The 21,844-nt window shown below is 41.2% G+C and overlaps 1 protein-coding gene across 4 annotated transcripts in view; it reads right to left on the minus strand.

The window, feature by feature from the left end:
* Positions 1 to 21,844, minus strand: part of ALS2CL (ALS2 C-terminal like) — a 2,758,770-nt gene that overhangs the window by 1,768,440 nt on the left and 968,486 nt on the right. For 3 of the 4 annotated variants that reach the window (XM_044065873.1, XM_044065871.1, XM_044065872.1), the window contains one exon: positions 5,228 to 5,317. The exons of the other annotated variant lie outside the window; for it this stretch is intronic. In XM_044065873.1, coding sequence (XP_043921808.1) covers positions 5,228 to 5,317 — 90 coding nt within the window. The remainder of the gene's footprint in view (positions 1 to 5,227; positions 5,318 to 21,844) is intronic. 4 annotated transcript variants of the gene reach the window in all.

Raw genomic sequence — 21,844 nt, forward strand, 5'->3', positions numbered from 1 at the left:
TCAGCAGTACGATTACAAGGCTCACCAACCTGGATTCATATATCACACATTAAGAAAGTTGCCCCTTCCGAAGATCAAACACCTCTACCTTTCACGACTCCAGAATCGCCACCTATCACTTCCCGTACTTACAGCCATACTGTTCCTGCACCTAACAATGTCTGACATTTCTTCAATCGGAACACTTCTCCATTCTCATACCATACCACCGAGACCACCATTTCCACTGAGGTACTGTGCAACAATATTGGTGGTTATTTTTGTTGTTCTTATATTTTTACTATGGCCATTCCTATTTTCCGCTACAGTACTACCTCATGCCAAAAGAACTGCATGGCATCCACCATTCAATACCTACCAAGCCATAAAATATACTTATGCATCATCCCTTAATGTTTCCAACTGCTGGATCTGCACTGCCATTCCTACGGTTCACGGGGGATTGATGCTAAATATAGTTCCTTTAGGGATTAAAGAGACATAGACTAATCTGATCTACGACACATCAAGAGTTATTTCAAAACACAAAGTAGCATTACAGTTGTCTGTCTGTCAAAATGGAACTGTGCGTTTCCAGAAACTTGATAAAATCAGAGTAGGCTGGAGCCATTGCAACAAAACGGTGGTATATAACTGCAATGCCTGGGGTTGTGTAACCGATTTCTCACCTGTATCAAGAATTGTGAAAAACTCTATAGCTAACTTTTCTCGGAAAACAGAAATGGTCTACTGCAAAATATTTGAAGGGTGGCAGAATGCTGAGAATCGCTTTAAACCTATCAATATCACCATCAAAGTAGAGAACTGTTATTTTGTCTGTGGAAGAAAAGCATATAAATGGCTACCAGGAAACTGGTCTGGCAGCTGTTTCCTGGGGTAGCTAGTTCCAGCTATCCAACATGTATCTACATTACCTAAGGGAAAAATTTGGAACGTTCGAGAGGTCAAGAAGTCTGCCAATCCGGTAGGTAAAGTTGATGCTTCATGGATCTATCATCATGACCTGGCTCATGCTTGTACCAAAGGACTGTCCCATATGGACTTGGGTGATGATGTAATATCATGGGCTGGTATAATCCCGTCATACGGAGCAGTGAAATCAATTTGGGAACTGAGAAAGTTATCTAAACTGCTCGAAATCTTGAGCAATGCTACATTTTCTGCCCTAGAACTAGTAACTGATGAACTGACTGCTATGAGGGCTGTAGTACTCCAAAACCGTATGTCTCTCGATTTCACCCTAGTGGCGAAAGGAGGAACTTGCACTTTAATCCAGGAGGAGTGCTGTACTTTTATACCTGACAATCAGCACGAAATTGAGAGTCACCTTGAACTGATTCAGAGAATTTCCAAACTTTCAGAGGCCAAAGAGGCTGATAGCTCAACATGGGCTTGGTTAACCGACCTGTTTTCAGGTTGGGGTGGTGGACTGTTGAAGCTGATCTTGTTAATTGCAGTATTAGCAATTGTTGCTTTCATTGTCTTATTTTTAATCAAAGCACTGATCTTGAAACTGATTTCTTCAAAAACTGTGGAAAAAGTGCCTAAATTCTATATGCCTGCATCTATGACTGCAGATAATGAAATGAAAATGTCTCTCAATGATGAAAAGACTAGAAGCATGGTTATGCTAGATCTGTGGCAAATGTATGACAGGTTAAATGATGATGCTTACACAGCATCAAATGGGGGATTGTAGAATATGAACAGCCAAAGCATGTGTCTCAAGGGAATTGAGTATGTGACAGTTTGTATAAACTGAGATGTATTGAGTACTGTTAACTCTGAACTGTGAACAATGGAAAAATACTGAACAAGCTAGAATCTGCCTGAAGGCAGGAAATGTGCCTTTTATGGAAGTACATCCGATTTTCTCTTTTGCCTAGAGATATGATGATATGAATTGTCTTATGTTTACGGGTAAACCTTTGATTGGTTAAATGCCCTGTGTAATAATCTAATTGGTCCAGTTTTATATTTTACTGTCAGCAATATCACCAGTATATAAGCTTGTTTATTTCTTTGTTCTGGGAGTCTCCCTGGTACTTTCCCCATGAGGCTCCCGCACGTGTGTACTGTAGTTAATAAAAGCCACTGAAAGAGAGAAAGAAATGTATCTGTCTTCATTTTTAAAGTACTGTGAAATTTTACACTCTCTTCTTTAAGGTGCTTCTATCCTAACTAACTTGTTTTATTCAGCTATCCACCTTACACCACCTTATTTTCAAGCCTACTTCCTACCCTACGCTAGCCAATCTAGTCACACCTTACACACCAAATCGATCCCTATGATCAAAACACAAAAATCTCTTAGCTATCTCAAAGCCTACAAGGAAATCAGGTCACTCTCTGCATTCATACTCCGTCTCTATACTGTGGAATTCCATTACCTCTAGCTACCAGGTCTATGCCTGGCCTAACCCATTTCAAAGCTTCTTTAAAAAATCATCTCAAAAATACATGGCTCTGCTCCTGCATAAAGCCTGCCTAATGCTCAGTTCTTCTTCTTCTTCCATGCTAGCCTCATCCTCCTCTTCTGTCACATTTCACTCCCTCATAGTCTGCAAGAACCTAAGACTCTCCTAACTTCTCTGTTTCTATACTGTATCCTTAAGATCAGACTGTAATGCCTCTATTCTTCTCAACTCTCTCACTATCCTTCTGCATCACTAACTTTCTGACTATTATTTTCCTAACCAAAATGAACATTCTATTTTTAATGTACTATAACAGTTAGTGTCATACAGTCCACTATCTACATACTAGCTTTGGACAGTATCTACTCATAGGCTATGTATATGGTGAGACTGACTATTTTTGTCTATAATGTTTTAATTCTCTAGAATTGTCTAGATGTGTAGTATATAATGTAATATCTTGTAACATAGTTTACGTTCTTTCAGCTTTTTGTATAGTATTTCTAATGTCATTTGTATTGGATTGGATTACACTGCGTTTGTATTGTACTGTATGTGGAGCTTTTCTACCTGGGCCTCTGCTGAAAACGGGTTCTGTAGACCCAGTCAGACCACCCCTGTAAACAAACGTCAAACAAATACATGAATGTTTTACAGCTGATGGAGATTCACAATTTCCTTTTCTTGCACTACATCTCCACCTATGACAGCATTTCACCAGCATGTCAATAACAAAGTCTTTTCCCGACAGTATGAGCCCTTTTTATGACTGCATGCATCAGTGAGCTTCTTGCTGCTTATTCACAAATACTTTATTGTTCAATTTATAATGATTTTGTCATTATCCCTTTCCAGACCAGTTCTATACAAAGACATGCTACCATACCTTACCTATCATTCTCTCTTATGTCTGTACACACAAGTACAGTAGCCCCATTTTTATACTGAGATACCCCCAGCAATATTCTTAGAGTGGACTCCAGCTGCTCATAATATTTCCAGTCCTCTTGCATTCAGATGTATTTTTAGACCATGATTCTACAATGGGTCTTGCCTCAAGGTTATCAAATACATAATCTCTTACAAGTAGTAATATACAATGCCTTGCTAAAGTGTATGCAGATCTCACGTACAGCCCTCCCAAGTAAAATATTTGATCAAGGAAATGCATCACACTGCTCAGGCATCTAAAGCACTGGCGGATCAGGATTGGTGTGCCCATGGGGGAGGAAGGCATTTGCCTAGGCATTCACTGAGGGGGCATGATACAAAGAGTGGAGTACCCTTTGTACATAAACAAGCCAATACAGGGGTAGGTAGTCAATGGCACAACCCTCACTCCAGACCGTATTTAGGTTCCAAGCCAGCTCCAACCTTAGAATGGAGATAGTCCGGGGGCTGTTAGAAAGGCTGGTATATCTGGTAATGGATAGGGGGACTAGGGTAAGCTAGAATAAATGAAGCAGAAGGGGAACCACAAAAAAGTAGCTATGACACTGATCTGATATAACAGTGCTGCAGTGAATCCAAGCTTCTCTCTCTCTTCATGATTTTCTTCTCTGTACACAATGTAAGATGGAATCGTATACAACATGGGATGGAATCTCACAAAATAAAAGTTGAAAATGCCAGCTTTTCCCCAGGGGCTTCACTAACTACCCTTGTACCTGCAATGTGTGTGTGTGTGTGTGTGTGTGTGTGTGTGTGTGTGTGTGTGTGTGTGTGTGAGTACGCTTCACCCCCTAAAAACCCACTCATTTAACTAACTACTGAAGCAAGGGGAAACTCCAGGGAAAATATTTTCAGACCTCTGATCTTACTAAGCAGAGAGTTCTGTCATGCAATACATAGGTTCATAGGTAGGTACTAGGCTATCTGCCCTAGTTTATAAGCCTAGCCAGAATAGTTGGCTTTCGCCTCCCTTTTAGAATAGATTCATGAGCCTCTGTCCAGCAGGGCCATAGATGTGATCCCAGGAGTAAATTTACGATTTCCCATCGACTCATCAAGATTTCTCTTGAAGAGGGTCAGCGAGGGGCTCTGCCTAACATGGACTGGGATTCTATTCCAGAGCGAGGGAAGCCTTTGGGATATGAATCTATCCCTCCAGCATGTCCTGTTTATTGCTGTGCTAAGGTTTAAATCTCTGGAGCATGTAGCTCTAATGGAATTGGTTTTCTTGAGGTGGAGCATGTCCAACGGTTCCGGGTTAGACATGGCCTTGGACGTCAGGCAGAGATCGCCTCTGAGTAGGCGGTAAGTAACTGAGTAGAGCTGGAGCTTCTTTAATCGAGCTGCATAGGGCATATAGGTTAAAACACTAGCCCCAAGTCTCAAACCCAGGACACCCTATACTATAGTAAAAGCAATGGACCACTACGCCATTCAAGCAACATCTCTGAACTAACTTCAAACAACTAAGGATAAATCAGTATGACCTTTCCTGACTCTGTAGTACTCCTGTATTTAACAAGGGCGGGAGGACACATGTAGTCCTGTCTACTACTATGGTTAAGGAAGCAAACCACCATCCAAGTCTATGCCATGTTACTTGTAGATGTTAATTCCTGGAAGAAAATACACCATCTAAAATCATCTATATAGCCAGTTAGGAAATAAAAATACATTATTTATTAACCATTTTCCTGACAAATGAGGTCAGCCTATTCCAGTTCCCAAAGTTAAGGAGAGTGAAAGTGTATTAGCCAGAGATGAAAGAGTTAGTCTTAAAAAGAAAGTAAACCAGCTGATTATGCATAACCCACATATCCCAATGTTAGTTCACACTGTTTTTATATGCATCTTCATACCTTCTGTCACCTAAGCTCTTTGAATTGTTTATTTTACTCCGTGATGTTTTCTTCTTGTGTTTTCTGGCAGTTAGTATTCCAAGTCCATATCTTTTGAAAGAGGCAGAAATCAAAACAAATGAGGGCTGTTTAGGCTGTTTGTACAAGTCACTGTCATTTGTAAAGGTGTCCAAGTGTTACAAAAGCTGTAAGATGCATTTAAGTGTTTGGAGTAAGCTATGAGCTACAACAGTACTCAACTTATTTTCTCCTGACACACAATGACTGTAATAGTCTTATTTATTCATAAATGTCAACTATTTGCAGAAAAGAGCCAGAAGTATACTGTTGACGTAAATAATAAATATCTGTTTAGAAATTACATTCTTAAGATCACTAGTGCTAAATGTTATTACTAAAGGGGTTTACTGAAGGACAGTCTGAATTTCTTGCCACTGGTAGTGCTACTTCAAAATACACCAAAAATAGCATGTAGCAGTAGTAAAAATGATACAATCTTTGATGTTCACAAAGGTGAAAACAATATACAGAGAGGGTACTACGAACTAGCTAGCCCCAACTAACTGCAGATGGAATACCATAATGTTAGTAAATAAACTAGCATCAGTTTCAGCTCCTTCGATCTTGGAGCAGTGGAAGTACTCTTTTGTTAGTTGTAATGTGTAGAAAAAAAAAAACTTACGACAACAACGTTTTAAAAGTCTGCCTACAATTTAACTGCATTTAAAATCCTTATCATTGTTAATTTTACATAGGTCATAGCAAGTCAGATAACTGCAGTAAAATTATTAATGTCTATACAGACACAGCATCATCTATCCTGTTAGTTACAAGTGATATTTACAATCAAATAAATGCGGCAAATATATACATTTGTACAGGCACCGTATCTTCAAGTCTTAACTAACAAACCATACTGCTGCCAGTCACTACAACCTGACTGCAAACTAGTAACTTAATTTTTGTGTCAACTCTCTATAATTGCTGTTATGCTCCTGTAGAAAACAACACGTCATTAGGACGTCAGAGTTCGTATTATACAGCTAAACAACAATCAATGGTACAAGAATCTGCTGTTTTCTTTATGAAAGGCATTACCTGTCTAGCACTAAATGGGGCTGGATTCAAGACAGTTTTCCGCTATACAGTCCATCCATCCATTGCACTAAAACCACATCCAACTCTTACTGTTACTCTATGAACAGCTACTGCCGTCCACACCGTTTACTAAGCAAGCAGGGAACAGAAGTAGACTTCCAGACCTTTTCTTCTGCATCATACACACACCTATTGACAATACAGAATTTTGAATCCACTTACTGCAGATCTTTGGGATATGGAAGGAAACTTGGGTACCTACAGAAAAATCCAAGTGAACACAGACAGGACATACACAGACTTTGCACAGAAGGGACCTAAGTCAAGAACTGACTAGAAGAATCTTTTGTACTGGGGCAGGAATGTTCCTCACTGTGCCAGTCTGCCAACCAAGCTGTACAGTAGGTCCAATATTACTTGTCCTAAATGCATAAGACAGGTTTTTAGCAAAACTGTGGGTTTGTCATCATGTACACATTCTGCATTACTGATACCCAGTCAGTTACAGTTTATGGGTCTGGAGAGAAACAGTTCAATTACATTTTCTGTTTGTTAATATTAAGACATGAACTGATAATCTCCTCTCTCTCAAATGTCAACAATAATAACACCTGTAGCAAAAAGTAGTAGCAATAGTGGAAATCTTACAAGTAGTGGTATGCTTAGCACTGGAAATAAAACTAGTAGTGGTTGCAGTATCAGTAGCATTAAACTAAGACTGGTGATAGTACCACTGAAAGTAAAGCAAGTAGTGGTAGTAAAACTGACAGTGGTAGTAAAAGTAAAGGAAGCAAGACTAGTAGTGGTAGCAGTGGTAATAAACTTAACAGCTGTAGCAGTATTAATGGAAATAAAATTAGTAACGGTAGTAAAACTAGCAGTGGTAGTAGTAGTAGTAGTAATAGGGGAAGCTGTAATAAAATTAGTAGTGGTGGCAGTAGCAGTGAAAACAAAACTACCACTGAAGTAGTAGTGGTAGCAAAAGAAATAAAACTATCAATGGGAAGTAAAGCCAGCAATGCTAACAGTAGTAGTGGAAGAAAAACTTGAAGTGGTGCCTTGCCATCCCAAAGTAAAACTTTTAGTCCAAAAAAATGAAGCTTGCACAAGCAGTTTGTTTGTGTCTTTCGGCTTTTCCCAGTCAGGGTTCGCCACAGCGGAACTCCGGTCCGCTAATGATTGGCAGTTGATTTTTACGTACCAGCTTGCCAGGCCTGACGCACAACCTTCAACAAAGGTACGCCCATTCACACATGTCTCCACACAGAAGACGCTCTAGCTGAGAATCGAAGCGTCTAACTGTGAGGCGACAATGTTACCAAAGCTTGAACAAGCAGTACATACTTTTTTTTTTTCATAAAACAATCACAGTTTGTTAAACACTAATTATTAAGAATTTCAGATTCCCAACAGGAACCTTCCAATATTGATAAAAATACCAAATTTCTTAAAACACCACTTTTAGAAAGAATATAAAATTTAATATTTTCTTTAAAGGCCAACCATTTCTATGTGGAGGGGTTCCCAATGGGGGACTTACATGCCAGAAAGAAGCTCTAAGCTGATTGCTGCCCCTGTGAAGCATCAGAGATGCTTCTCCTAGAGGCAAAACCTTCACTCTGACTGCTGACTTCCCACTACAAGGCTAGCCAATCCACAGTCAGAATGAAGGTGTGAGGGAAGCCAGCTTTGTGAAGCTGGATGGTTGTTACTTCCGGGGCAAGGAAACAACCCATATAGCCTAAACAGTGGGACTAATGAACATCTACCAATGACAGATTACGTCTAGCTTTGTTTGACATAACTACTTAAATAATCTGTTACACAGTATCTAATTAAATTTGGGAACATTATATTACTCGGAGAAAAAACACAAATGCAAAATCAAAGTCTGAAGTGTGCATGCAAATGAAAAGGAATTTGCATAAACCACAAAAAAACTTGTATTACTCCAGTGATAAAAAGCGTAAGAGTGCTTCCAATTTCTAAAAGTGTATTAGTTCTGGTTTAAGCACTTGGGCTTCAGGCCAGTTATTTTACATTAAGAAGGTTCGTGGTCTGCACTCTTGTGGGAGGAGAGGCTGGACTCTGCCCTTCTGAGCTAGGAATTTCTGGTTAAAGGCTTATAGTGCCTGCATATTTCAACTGTTTCTTACTGAAATTGGTACACCATGTTTGCTGTAGCATAGACTAGATCTAGGCCTGTTGAATCTAGCTTTGTTTGTATGCTTGTTGTTTGTTTGCTTGTTATTTCCCTGAAACGCTAATACCACCTAAAACGCGGCTTTTCAGCGCTTCTGTGGATCCCTAGTGATATCTGCATTGCTTACTGTACTTATTTCCTTGTTTCACTTAAAAGAAAGTTACTGTTTGTCATTTTTGCATTTAAGTTACCTGTAACACATTGCATTTAAGTTACCTGGCACTTGCTCACTAAAGCAATTATATAAGTCAGCACTAAAAAATTAAAAGCACTACACCCTCACAAACTCCCTTGAGTACCTTGTTCCCCATTGGCCCTTTTTTCAATTAAAAGGAATTCCCAATACTATTCTAGCATGTCCAAAGGTCAGTTGTCAATCTCCTCTCTGGTCCAGCTGGTGAATCTGGGAATCTTGAGGCAATGTTACAACTGCCTCATGTACACAGACAACCCTCTCCTCCTCCCAACAAATTCCAACACATGTGAGAGATGCATCCATATAGCCAAACTGGAGGCTAAGCTCTCTCAACTCAGTACTGGCGTAACCAGTCAGGAGGAGAAGGAAACCACACTCACTACAATTCCAGTCTCACATAGACCTACCACGACAGCAAACCAAACACAAACACACAAAAACATACTCGGAGGCTCTAAATAAAAATCTGCCTAAGCAGCAGAGACCTCCAAAGCAGACACCCAAGCAACCGCTACCCCAAAACAAAACATGTGCAACACATAGCTCACAAAGCCAGTGTGCCGAACAGTCACAGCCCTTAAAGCTAAACAACACACCTGATACACTTGTAATAGGTGACTCTATCGTCAGGCACACTGACGTCCCACTCACCAGACTGAACAAGGAGAAGGTCACGGTGAACTGCCTGTCGGACGCTAGGATCCGCCACATAACACAAGCACTCAGGTCACTCCAAGGCAAGTACAAATATGACTCAGTCATTGTCCATGCTGGTGTGAATGACCTGAGACGTACCTCCCTGGACTACATGAAAAGAGACATAGAGGAGCTCTCTGAGCATGTGGCCCAGGCCGGTATTACCCTGACCTTGAGTAGCATCTTACCCTAACCAAGAATGATGCCACAATATGAAGACAAGATGATCAATTTCAACAATTGGCTTAAGTATTGGTGTCATTCAAAGGGGATCCAATGCCTGTCAGCCTGGGATGACATGCTCAACAAGCAAGGATGCTTTGCTAGGGACGGCTTGCACCTGTCACCCCTGGGCTTTCGGATATTGGCAAAGGCTCTTGCTACCCCCATAGTGCCTTTTTTAGGCAAGGCTCAAAAGACAAACCCACCTCCATAGGTATCACAGGGGATAAGAAACTAAGAGTAATGCTACTCAACGCCAGAAGTCTAAACCTCAAGATGCATGCACTCGAAACTCTCCTTAGCATACAGAACATCGATATCTGTGCAGTAACAGAAACCTGGTTCAGGGCTCCCGAGAGCACCCCGGCACTACCAGGTTATACCTCATACCATGCTTTTCGGACCCAAAACTTGGACCGAACCACAAAAGGAGGGGGAGTATCAATATTCATCAAAGATACCCACACCTCCAGGTTGGTGGCAAAGCACGAAGCATCAGAGACTATCCATGTGCAACTAACAGTGGGTAAAACTGCCTTCCAGTTTATAGCCTGCTACAGACCACCCTCCCAAACCCAGGAACCCCACTCGGCCTTCCTGAGAACACTGGAAAATATGAAGGTCTCTCCAAACACCATTATATTGGGCGACTTCAACTACCCAAACATAGACTGGGAGCATTACTCTAGCTCCAACACCCTAGCCCAAAGGTTCCTAGAATTTATAAATTCAGATGCTATGGAACAACTTGTTACCACTCCCACAAGAGGGGAAAACATACTGGACCTGATCATCACCAACATGGGGACTCTATGCTCCAGACCAGAAGTGTGTCCCTCACTGGTAAGATCAGACCATAAACTAAACTCACTGGATATTCACATCCCGACCCCACCTCCTGCCCAGAAAACCACAGTGAAAAACTTCTCTAAAGCAAATTTCACACTCCTCAAAACCGAGGTGGAATCCTTCAAAGCCCCCGGGCCTGTGGAAAATACGGCCCAGACCGCAGAATCCTTTATAAATGCATTCTATGAACACCTTCAGGAATGCATGTATCATTCAATCACAAATAAAACCAAGACCCAATCCTCCAAAGGCAGACGTCCTGTCTGGTGGCCCCCAGCCATAAACTATACAACAGAAGGAGGAAGCTACTAAATGATAGAGCAAAATCCCAAAAAGGGAAGGCATCTCTGATCAGTATTAGCAAAAAACTACGCGCACTCATAAAATCATCTAAGGCCAGCTTCGAGAGAAAAATTGCACAGGACACTAAGGATAATCACAAGGCTTTCTTTAGTTATGTTAGGAACCTGGGTGGGAATTCCCAGATATGCTCAGAATTAGTCCAAAATGACAAAAAATACACCAAACCCACAGACATTGCCAACATCCTAGCTGACAGGTTGGCAAACTCCCCCCTCCCCACCAAAGGGCAAATATCTATCCCAGCAGAGTGCTGCCCCCTGACATCTCAGATGCTCAGGAAGAGCTGCCCTCTCCAAAGTAAAAACACAGCATCAATGGGACGAGGCGGTGTCCCGGGCTGCGTCCTACATGAACTCAAGAAGAGCTAAACCCAAACATAAAACTACTGTTCAATCTCAGCCTTACTACAGGATATGTACCCAAAGAGTGGCGTACAGCAACAGTGGTCCCTCTCCACAAAGGTGGTGCCTCAACGGATCCTGGAAACTATCGCCCCATAAGCCTGACTAGTTTGGTCTGCAAAGCTATGGAAAGGATCATCATGGACCTCATAAATAAAGATATTGGGGACCTACAGACACTGGATCCTACCCAGTTTGGCTTTGTTAAGGGCAGATCCTGCCTCTTAAACCTGGTTGATTTCTTTGAAACAGTCACCAAGGCCATTGATGAGGGGAAGGTGGTCCACACAGCCTACCTGGACCTCGCAAAAGCCTTCGATACAATACCCCACTCGGGCATTATAGATAAGCTCACCAGCTTAAATATAAACCCCTATGTCACTAGATGGGTTGCAAACTGGCTCAAGGACAGAACCCACATGGTTGGAATTGTTGGAGCCATGCCAGACTCCAAACCAGTTACAAGTGGCGTCCCACAAGGCTCAGTCCTGGGACCTCTCTTGTTCGGTATATATTTCTCGGAGGTACAGGTCAACACGGAAGGACTGTGACTGACCGAGTTCGCAGATGACTGCAAACTGGGCGCCATAATCGACTCTCCAGCCGACACAAGCATCCTCCAAAAGGGCCTCATAGAAACAGACAACTGGTGCCAGAGCCATGGCCTCAAGCTAAACGCCAAAAAGTGTATAGTCATCCCCTTTGACAAAAACAAAGTGCCCACAAATTACCACATAGGTGGTAATCCATTAAGTACAGAAGAAGTAATTAGGGACCTGGGGACCCAAGTTGATAGCAGTCTCTCATTTGACAACCATGTGGCCAAAGTTGTTAGAAAAACATTTTATATAGCCCACCTAATCATGAAGGGATTCACATCTAGATCAGGGGAGGTCATCGTGCCTCTTTACTCATCCCTCATCAGGCCCATAATTGAGTACAATGCCCCTTTTGGGATGTACCATACCAGACACCTGCAGCAACTGGAAAGACCCCAAAAGTACCTCACCAAGAGGATCAAAGGGCTCAAACAGATGCCATATGCTGCCCGGTTAAAGAAACTCCAGCTCTACTCAGTGGCATACCGCCTGTTCAGGGGCGATCTGTGTCTGACGTATAAAGCCATGTCCAACCCGGAATTAATGGACATGCTGCACCTCAGAAAATCGAAATCCCATCGAGCTACGCGCTTGAGAGACTTGAACCTCAGCACTGAAATAAACAGGACATGCTGGAGGGACAGATTCATAACCCAGAGGCTCCCTTCACTCTAGAATAAAATCCCAGTCCAGGTTAGGCAGAGTCCCTCATTGACTCTCTTCAAGAGGAATCTTGATGAGTGGATGGAAGATTGTAGGTTTAACCCGGGTATCACTTCTGTGTCACTGTTAGACAGAGGCACAGTATACTAACCTCGAAAAAGGGCATAGCAAAATTAATTTAAAATGGGTGGCGAAAGCCAAACACATTCTGGCTAGGCTTATAAATGCCCTAGGGCAGATAGCCTAGTATGAGCCTATGAACCTATATGTCAGTTCTTAGTGTATGACACACAACAACTTGCTAGTCTATATCTGAAGCACTGTCTTTCATTACATACATATGACTTTTTGTTTGCTATATAGGAAATCTGGGCCAAGCTTATAAGTGGTCATTGTTTGATTAGTGTTCAAACTCAAACAAAATTAAATAAATGAATCAAACAAAAAATGTTCAAAGGTTTTCGTTTGCATGATAATATGTCATTGCTATCAAAATACCAATGCTCACAGACAATGCACGGGATTGAGTAAAATGTAATATATTATGCCTTTTCATCATTGCAAACTGGTTATCATTTGATTAAACAGATTACTTAAACAAATCCTGCGTGTTTATAGGGAAATGTGCAACAACCACCACCATCTCCTCATTTAGAATGTTTTAACTAGTCCATTTGAATTCTACTAGCTAAGATATACAGTAATATTTGCACTTATTTTATCTAAAGAAAGGAAAGCTGCTGCTCAAAAGCACAGGTCTTTAAAAATCAGTAAATCTAAATTGCTACTTTATTCTGTGCTTTAAGTTTTCATAACCTGACAGAAATCCAGTGCCATTAACCATTTTTGCCAAATAGTAGGGCGCTCAAGCTGCATGGAAATACTACAAACTCAAGTTAAGAAGGTATGCTCCTACAACAAAGAAAGCTGCTGGTGAATACGGCCTTATAGTATTTCAGTCCGCTATATATTTTTGCATTCATATATGCCTCCACACTACTGACCAGACATGCACAATGTCAGTGGTGTAACAGTGGGAGAGTGTATGACTGAACAGGAAATTTACATCTAGAAATCATCATGACAGCAGCTGTCTTTAACACTCATGACAATGAAATGCAGCACTGAAGTAATCTTGTCCAAATGCAGTGGATCCAGCTCTATATTGCTGTGCCAGTTCCAAACACATACACCTGAATGCACAAGATATAATTCAGCACACATTACCCTCCTGGTGCTAGTGAGGACTTCTACAAAATCATAAATATTAATGTTGAAAGAACTCATTCTATAAAGTACAAACTACTAGTTGTATTGCTAGGAGCTGCAAATCTCAAAATGCATCTACAACAATCATTTTCTTTTCTCTTCCATCCAGCTATACCATCCACTTACATCTACAATTAAGAATAATATGCCACACAAGTCCATCATCTGTTCTTCTTGGCTACAACGAAAACATCTCTCTCTCTCTCTCTCTCTCTCTATATATATATATATATATATATATATATATATATATATATATATATATGTGTGTGTGTGTGTGTGTGTGTGTGTGTGTGTGTGTGTGTCTCTCTCTCTCTCTCTCTCTATATATATATATCTATAAAATTATATATATATATATATATATATATATATATATATATATATATATAGTGGTAAAAAAATGCACTAAAAACGAAGATACATTTCACTAAGAATGAAATTCGTGACACAAAAGCATTCAAAAAGAATTAAAAGGAAAACACCAGCAACTCTTGAATTATTTAGCACTTTCATCTTCTTTAATATCACGACTTCTTCAGAATGACGTTTCATTAATACAAGCAACCATTTTAACATTGTTTAAATACATTACTTCAAGTAGTTTATTTAAATTAACACAACAGTTCCTATCCAATAATAATGTAACAACAGTCATAGCCGGCTTTAGGCACCAGCGAACCCTGCAAGTTACCTTACCTAGATATTTTGTAACATCTGTCAAACTACCAAAAGCTAGTACAGTAAAATCGTGTATACTAAACCAGGTAGGTAAGTATTGTTATTTATACTTCCTTTACAATTCAAAGATAACTCTAATTATAGTAACAGTGTTTTTTATCATGTAACAGGCTTCACAATTCCATTAAATATTTTACCACTGACATGGTACTCCTCGCTTAGATAAACCATGTTAGTGGACATTCACTTCACTAAAGCAAACATAGCCAGCTTTAGATAACCTACCGTACACATGGCTGCAGGATGCCCCTTAATCATCTTTGACTGTGTAGGGAGGGCCCACAAAAGCTGCTGCTGGTTGGCGAAAATCTGAGAAAAATATATTAATTTCCTGATTACACTCTTTAATCTGAACAGGGCTGTGATATGACCCTGTTAGGATAAAGCCAAGGAGCAGGGTAAGCCATTAGACAGCTCAGCAGCCCAGAGTGACTGATCTCAGTACATAGTTTCATAGTTTAGTACGAGGCTATCTGCCCTGGGGCATTTATAAGCCTAGCCATAGTGACGTGGCTTTCGCCACCCCATGTAATGGTACAAAAGTGTACAGAATAGATTTAGAATACTGTGCCTCTGTCTAGCAGTGACACAGTGAAGACCCCCTAACATAACAGAATTAGTTTACTGTGCCTCTGTCTAGTAGTGACAGAGAGATGACCCCTGGGGTAAACCTACGATCTCCCATCCACTCGTCAAGATTTCTCTTTATGAGAGTTAGTGAGGGGCTCTGCCTAACATGAACTGGGATTCTGTTCCAGAGTATGGGAAGCCTCTGAGTTATGAATCAGTCCCTCCAGCATGTCCTATTCATATTTGTGCTGAGGTTTAAATCTTTAGCTCTCATGGTTCTAATGGATTTGGATTTTTTGAGGTGGAGCATGTAAATCAATTCCTGATTGGACATGGCCTTGTACGTCAGGCACAGATCACCTCTGAGTAGGCGGTATGCTACTGAATAGAGCTGGAGTTTCTTTAGTCTTGCAGCATATGACATATGTTGGAGACCCTTGATCCTCGTGGTGAGGTACTTTTGGGGTCTCTCTAGCTGTTGCAAGTGCCAGGTGAGGTACATACCAAATGGGGCATTGTACTCAATCATGGGCCCGATAAGGGAGGAGTATAGGGGTACAATGACCTCCTTTGATCTGGATGTGAATCCCATCATGATAAGGTGGGCAAGGTAGAAAGTCTTTCTATCCACTTTGGCAAGGTGGGTGTCAAATGAGAGGTCACTATCGACTTGGGTCCCCAGGTCTCTGATTGCTTTTTCCGTACTCAGTGGGTTACTGTCTATGTGATAATTTGTGGGTACTTTGTTTTTCCCAAAGGGGATGACTATACATTTTTTGGCATTTAGTTTAAGGCCATGACTCCGGCACCAGTTGTCCGTTTCAGTGAGGCCTTTCTGTAGGATGTATGTGTCAGCTGGTGTATCGACTATGGCGCCGAGTTTGCAGTCATCTGCGAACTTTGTCAGCCACAACCCTCTCATGTTTGCTTTCACATCTGAGAAATAAATGCCGAACAAGAGGGGTCCCAGGACAGAGCCCTGTGGGACACCACTTGTGACTGGCTTTGAGTCTGACATGGCTCCAGCGATTTTGACTTTATGGGTTCTATCCTTTAGCCAGTTTGCAACCCATCTTGTGACATATGGATGTTGAGCTTGTCTATGATGCCTGAGTGGGGTATTGTGTCGAAAGCTTTAGCCAAGTCCAGGTAGGCTGTATGGACTGCTTTGCCCTCGTCAATGGCTCTAGTGACTGTTTCAAAAAAGTCAACCAGGTTCAAAAGGCAGGCTTTGCCCTTTACAAAGCCGAACTGGGTGGGATCAAGTGTCTGTAAGTCCCCAATGTCTCTGTTTATGAGTTCCATAATGATTCTTTCTATAGCTTTGCAGACCAGGCTGGTTAAGCTTATGGGGCGGTAGTTACCAGGGTCTGCAGAGGTGCCTCCTTTGTGGAGTGGGAGTACTGTTGCTGTACGCCAGTGTTCAGGTACATATCCTGTAGTAAGGCTAAGGTTAAATAGCATTTTTATGTGCGGGTTTAGCTCCTCTTGGAGTTCACGTAGTACGCAACCCGGGATACAGTCAGGTCCCATTGATGCTGTGTTTTTAGCTTTGCTGAGGGCGGTTCTCACCTGGACATCTGAGATGACAGGGAGGTTACATTCAGCTGGGATAAGTATTTCTTCTTTTGGGGGTGAGGGAGAGGAGAAATTTGCACTGAACCTGTCTGCCAGAATGTTGGCAATATCTGTGGGTTCAGTGTATTTTTTGTCATTGTGAACTAACTCTGAACATATCTGAGGGTTTCCACCCAGGTTTCTAACATAGCAGAAGGCGGCCTTGTGGTTATCTTTAGTGTCCATAGCGATTTTTCTCTCAAAGTTGGCCTTGGATGTTTTTATGAGAGAACGTAGCTTTCTACTAGTGCTGATAAGAGATTCCTTCTCTTTATGGGATTTTGCTCTGTCGTGCAGTAGCTTCCTTCTTTTGTTATACAATTTGTTTATGGCTGGGGTCCACCAGACAGGACGCCTGCCCTTGGTGGAGAGGGTCTTGGTTTTATTTGAGATTGCATGATCCATGCATTCTTGGTGATGTCTGTAGAAAGCATTTGTGAAGGCTTCTGCATTGTGGGATGTGGTTTCCACCGGCCCAGTGGGCTTAAAGGATACCATCTCAGTTTTAAGAAGTGTAAAGTCGGCTTTTGAGAAGTTTTTCACTGTAGTCTTTTGTGTTGGGGGTGGAGGTGGGATATGTATATCAAGGGTGATTAGTTTGTGATCAGATCTCACTAGTGAGGGGTATACTTCTGGTGTGGAGCACTTTTTCCCCATGTTTGTGATGATCAGGTCTAGTATATTATCTCCCCTTGGGGGAGAGGTGACTTAGCTGTTCGATTGCATTTGAATTTATGAATTCCAGGAACCTTTGGGCTAGGGTGTTTGGGCTAGAATAATGCACCCAGTCTATGTTAGGGTAGTTGAAGTCTCCCAATATGATGGTGTTTGGTGAGACATTCATATCCTCCAATGTCTTCAGGAAGGCTGAATGGGGTTCCTGAGATTGGAAGGGTGGTCTGTAACATGCGACCAGTTGTATAGCAGTTTTGTCTTGGATTTTAAGAAGAACTGATACTGTCAATCTTCATGGATGGTTTTCTGTTTCAGAAAGTTTTATAAATACTGGCAAAACATGAGATACCATAACTTTTTTGCTGAAGAATTTAGCATAATGCCAAAATTAATAGCAGAATGTTGTTGTTTGTCTTTCAGCTTTTCCCGATAAGGGATCACCACAGCAGAACTCCGGTCCGCTAATGATATGAGTAGATTTTTACAAAATGCCGAGGTGCCAGCTCGACGCCCAACCTTCAACGAAGGCACGTCCATTTACGCACACGTCTTTCGAATGCTACCCAACGGCGGGGAGGACATGCAGACTCCACACAGAAGGCACTCCCAAGCCCATAATAGCAAAATAAAGGTTAAAAATCAGGAAGATTTTTTAAATACTGTTCTAATTCACTTAAAAAGGTAACAGATTAAAACTTTTTGCATCAGCATGATTTTTTTGGACAACAAGAAGTATAAAACTCTGTTGTCTGGGTTTATTGACTGTCTATAATCCTGAATGATTTACCAGCAAATCAAAACTTTTATGAAGAACATAGCAAAATTATGAGCAAAATCAGGGAAGGTCTGTGAAATTAGGGACAGTGACAGGTATGCATTACTCCTCACTGAGGTAAAAAAAAAAAAGGGCCTTACCCCTGCAGTCATTAATCTTGTGTGGCAGTACCAGTGCTGCACAAGGTATTGCTATTTGCTGAAATAAGTACAAAACTAGTATTGCTATGGCGTGTCCCATGTGTGTGTGTATAAAAAATGCTAGGACACATGCAATCTTCTTATGGATATCACTAAAAATGCAGTTAACAAGTAATTATATTTTATTTAAGTTAGGCATAAAATATATCACAGAACATTCAGACACTTAGATCTTCGAGGAGTCTGGTGGTCCCTCAGTCCTCAGAATGTATAAATGAATACATAGGAGTTCCTTTAATCATAATTGACTGTGAGAGGTCCCCACAAAAGTTGTTGCTCTTTGGGGCAAAATGAGGAGAAAAAATGTATACATTTTTCTACTTACGGTCTTTGGCCTGAACAGGGCTGTGATATGACCCAGTTAGGATAAACATGATAATGGCCTCTGTTCATAACCATACCATCTAGTCCTGCTCATATGTGTGTGTGTGTACAGAAATCTGCTGTAGGTTATGGGGGGATGGGGACTGTGTGGTTATTACTTCTTCAGTTTTCATCACAGTCAAACCTTAGATATATGCACAGGGGGTAATTATAGCTTGTGTTTGGGCTGAGGACAGTGTGGTTTTTGAATCTTTTACTTTACTCACAGACCTCATCAGAGGTTGACAAAAGAAGGTTACTGTAGCTTGTGCAAGGGCAGTGTACTGTCTGGGAACAACAAAGTAGAATACATTACTGTAATCATTATTTTTTTCACTTTCCTCAAAAATCACACATCAGGCACATATACAGGTGGCTGCCTTTGGGGGTTAGGGGTGAATAGTGAGGAGGCATGATATGTATGTCAGCAGTCACTTGGAATACATGACTATGACCATTTGAACCGTGGCTTTCATCCTAATCTGACACACCAGAAGAATGCACAGACAGTGACTGCCTTATGGGGAGGTAGGGAGGCTGGCAGCATTCCCAGACTGGAGCTGTGTATCCTCACAACAATTGGCTTGTTAATTTATCGTGAACTACTATTTGGTCAGCTATGAACATTAAGCCTTGGGCACAACTTATGTCTTCTTTGAGAGAAAACAAAAATAAGATTGAAATTCTTTTCTTACTCATGATTTTCGTTAGGCTGCCACTGAAGTAAAAGCTTGGGAAAATGCTCTAAAACTGCACCCCAGAGCATCTTTACCCCCCCCCCGGCTTCTGGGGGTACTGGCGTAATTGAATTTCTTAAATGGTTATTACTTTGCTGTCTTGATTGGGAAAGGTGTGTTGAAAGAATGCATGTAAAACTAAAGCTGAACAGCAGCAATGAATTTCTTTCCTCAGTCATAATTTCTGTTCAAGCCATCACTGGATGAAAAGGTTCTTAGCTCAAAAAATGCAGATAAAAAAGAAAAACAAACTTTAAAATGCACTTCAGAGCATATAGAAAGTTATAGTTTCTTGAAAAGCAGAAGAGTAAGACAAAATGTGAGAAAAGGAAGAAAAAAGTAATATTCATGGTATGAGAAGCCCAAGATGGGGGGGAAAAAAAAAAGGAGGACTGGAGGGTATGTATGTGTGGGTGGGGTGGGCTGAAACAGTAGGCAGTACATAGGATGCCATTTCAGCTACTTCCAGAGTTGTACACAGAGTTGTCGTATCATTGTTCCAATTAAATGCCAGTAACTTTTAATGTCCCTTTGTGAGATGGGCCAACATAGTGTGGTACATAAGCTTGTTGTAATGTAAGAGCATAGCAGCTACAGGTCAGTCTGTGCTTACTACTTTTAAAAGTTTGCAGCATGAACTAACAGGTTGTTTAGGAGGGGTGGCAGTGACAGGGTGATACTTAGACTGAAAGTGCCCAGGGGGGCCCCCAACTTGATATGTGCTAGGGGCCCCTAAAATGCAAAAACCGGCCCTGATAACAGTAATCTTGCAAGGTGCTGTGTGCATCTTCATTATCATTACCAAGGTAGATCAATTAACCAGGAGGGTTCCATGTGAATTCTGTAGTGTCATGTGCATACCGGGATATTGTGCAACATATATACCTGGAAAAGAGACTTGGAAAGAAGACTGAGGTACAGTGTGCAAAGTGGGGTCGTGTGCAAAAAAGAAGCCTGAGGTATCATGTGCAAGGTAGGGTCGTGTGCAAACAAAAAAAAAAAAAAAAAAACTTTATTATCTTTATAAGACCCAGTTGGGATCACATTTCTGTACTTTCAGATACTATATGACATACTTCTGATGAAATCAAGTTAACACACATTTCAATACTTTCAATCTCTATACCATTTTAAGGCACATTTGATGTTTAGGCTGTCATTAAGACTTGGGCTGACATCTGCTCTAAGTTCGATCAGCCAATTTAGCTTCCGGACTTGCAAGAGCGTGCCCACATCTCCTACGAACTCAGCTCTTCTTTCCAATGCTATAAACTTAAAGCCTGTGAAGTTCAGGCAAAGTGTACTATGTTTTAGCTGGTTTAGCTAAGGCATTCAAACTGTTCTGTTTGCAGACTGCTGCGCTGTGTTCCTGTATGCGGTCACTTAGCTTTCCGTTGGTTTTGCCTATATAAAAACTTTCACAGCATAAACAAATAGCGCAGTAAACCACATTTTTAGTTGCAGTGAAAGTGGTCATGAAATCAGACAGTTCTATTGCAGTGCGGGAAAGAGATGTTGTTGCCCATTCGTACAAAAAACACAGGCCACGCATTTGCCACAATAATACATACCAGGGTCTGTTGCTATACACATATATATATATATATATATATATATATATATATATATATATATATATATATATATATATATGTATACAATATATATATATATATATATATATGCATACTGAGGATGCACAAGCCAGTGCATTTCTTTGTGCAGGTCCCAAGCCCGGATAAATGGGGAGGGTTACGTCAGGAAGGGCATCCGGCATAACATTTTTCCAAATCATACATGCAGACAACAGTACAGATATACATACAGGATCAGTTGAGGCCTGGGTTAACAATGACCACCACCAGTACTGTTGGTCAAAAGGGTGCTGGTGGAAATTGGGCTACTGTTGGCCAAAGGAGGAGAAAGGGGGAAGGCATGCCCGAAGGCAGGTAAAGGCAAGGACTGTGATAGTGACAGTCGGAACTTTGAATGTTGTCAGTATGACTGGTATAGGGAGAGAGCTAGCTGATATGATGGACCGAAGGAAGTTTGGTATACTGTGTGTGCAAGAGACCAGATGGAAGGGGAGCAAGGCTAGGTGTATCGGAGGTGGGTTCAAATTGTTTTATCATGGTATGGATGGGAGGAGAACTGGCAAAAGCATTATCCTGAAGGAACAGTATGCTAAGAGTGTTTTGGAGGTAAAAAGAGTGTCGGGTAGAGTGATTGTCATGAAGGTGGAAATTGATGGTGTAATGATGAATGTTGTTAGTGCATTTGCTCCACAAGCTGGGTGTGCAATGGATGAGAAAGAAAAAATTTTGGAGCGAGTTGGATGAAGTGGTAATGACTGTACCCAAGAGTGAGAGACTGGTGATTG

The sequence above is a fragment of the Protopterus annectens genome, chromosome 3.part0 (genome assembly GCF_019279795.1).
Source record: "Protopterus annectens isolate FY-2018-M chromosome 3.part0, PAN1.0, whole genome shotgun sequence".
NCBI classification, from domain to species: domain Eukaryota; kingdom Metazoa; phylum Chordata; order Ceratodontiformes; family Protopteridae; genus Protopterus; species Protopterus annectens.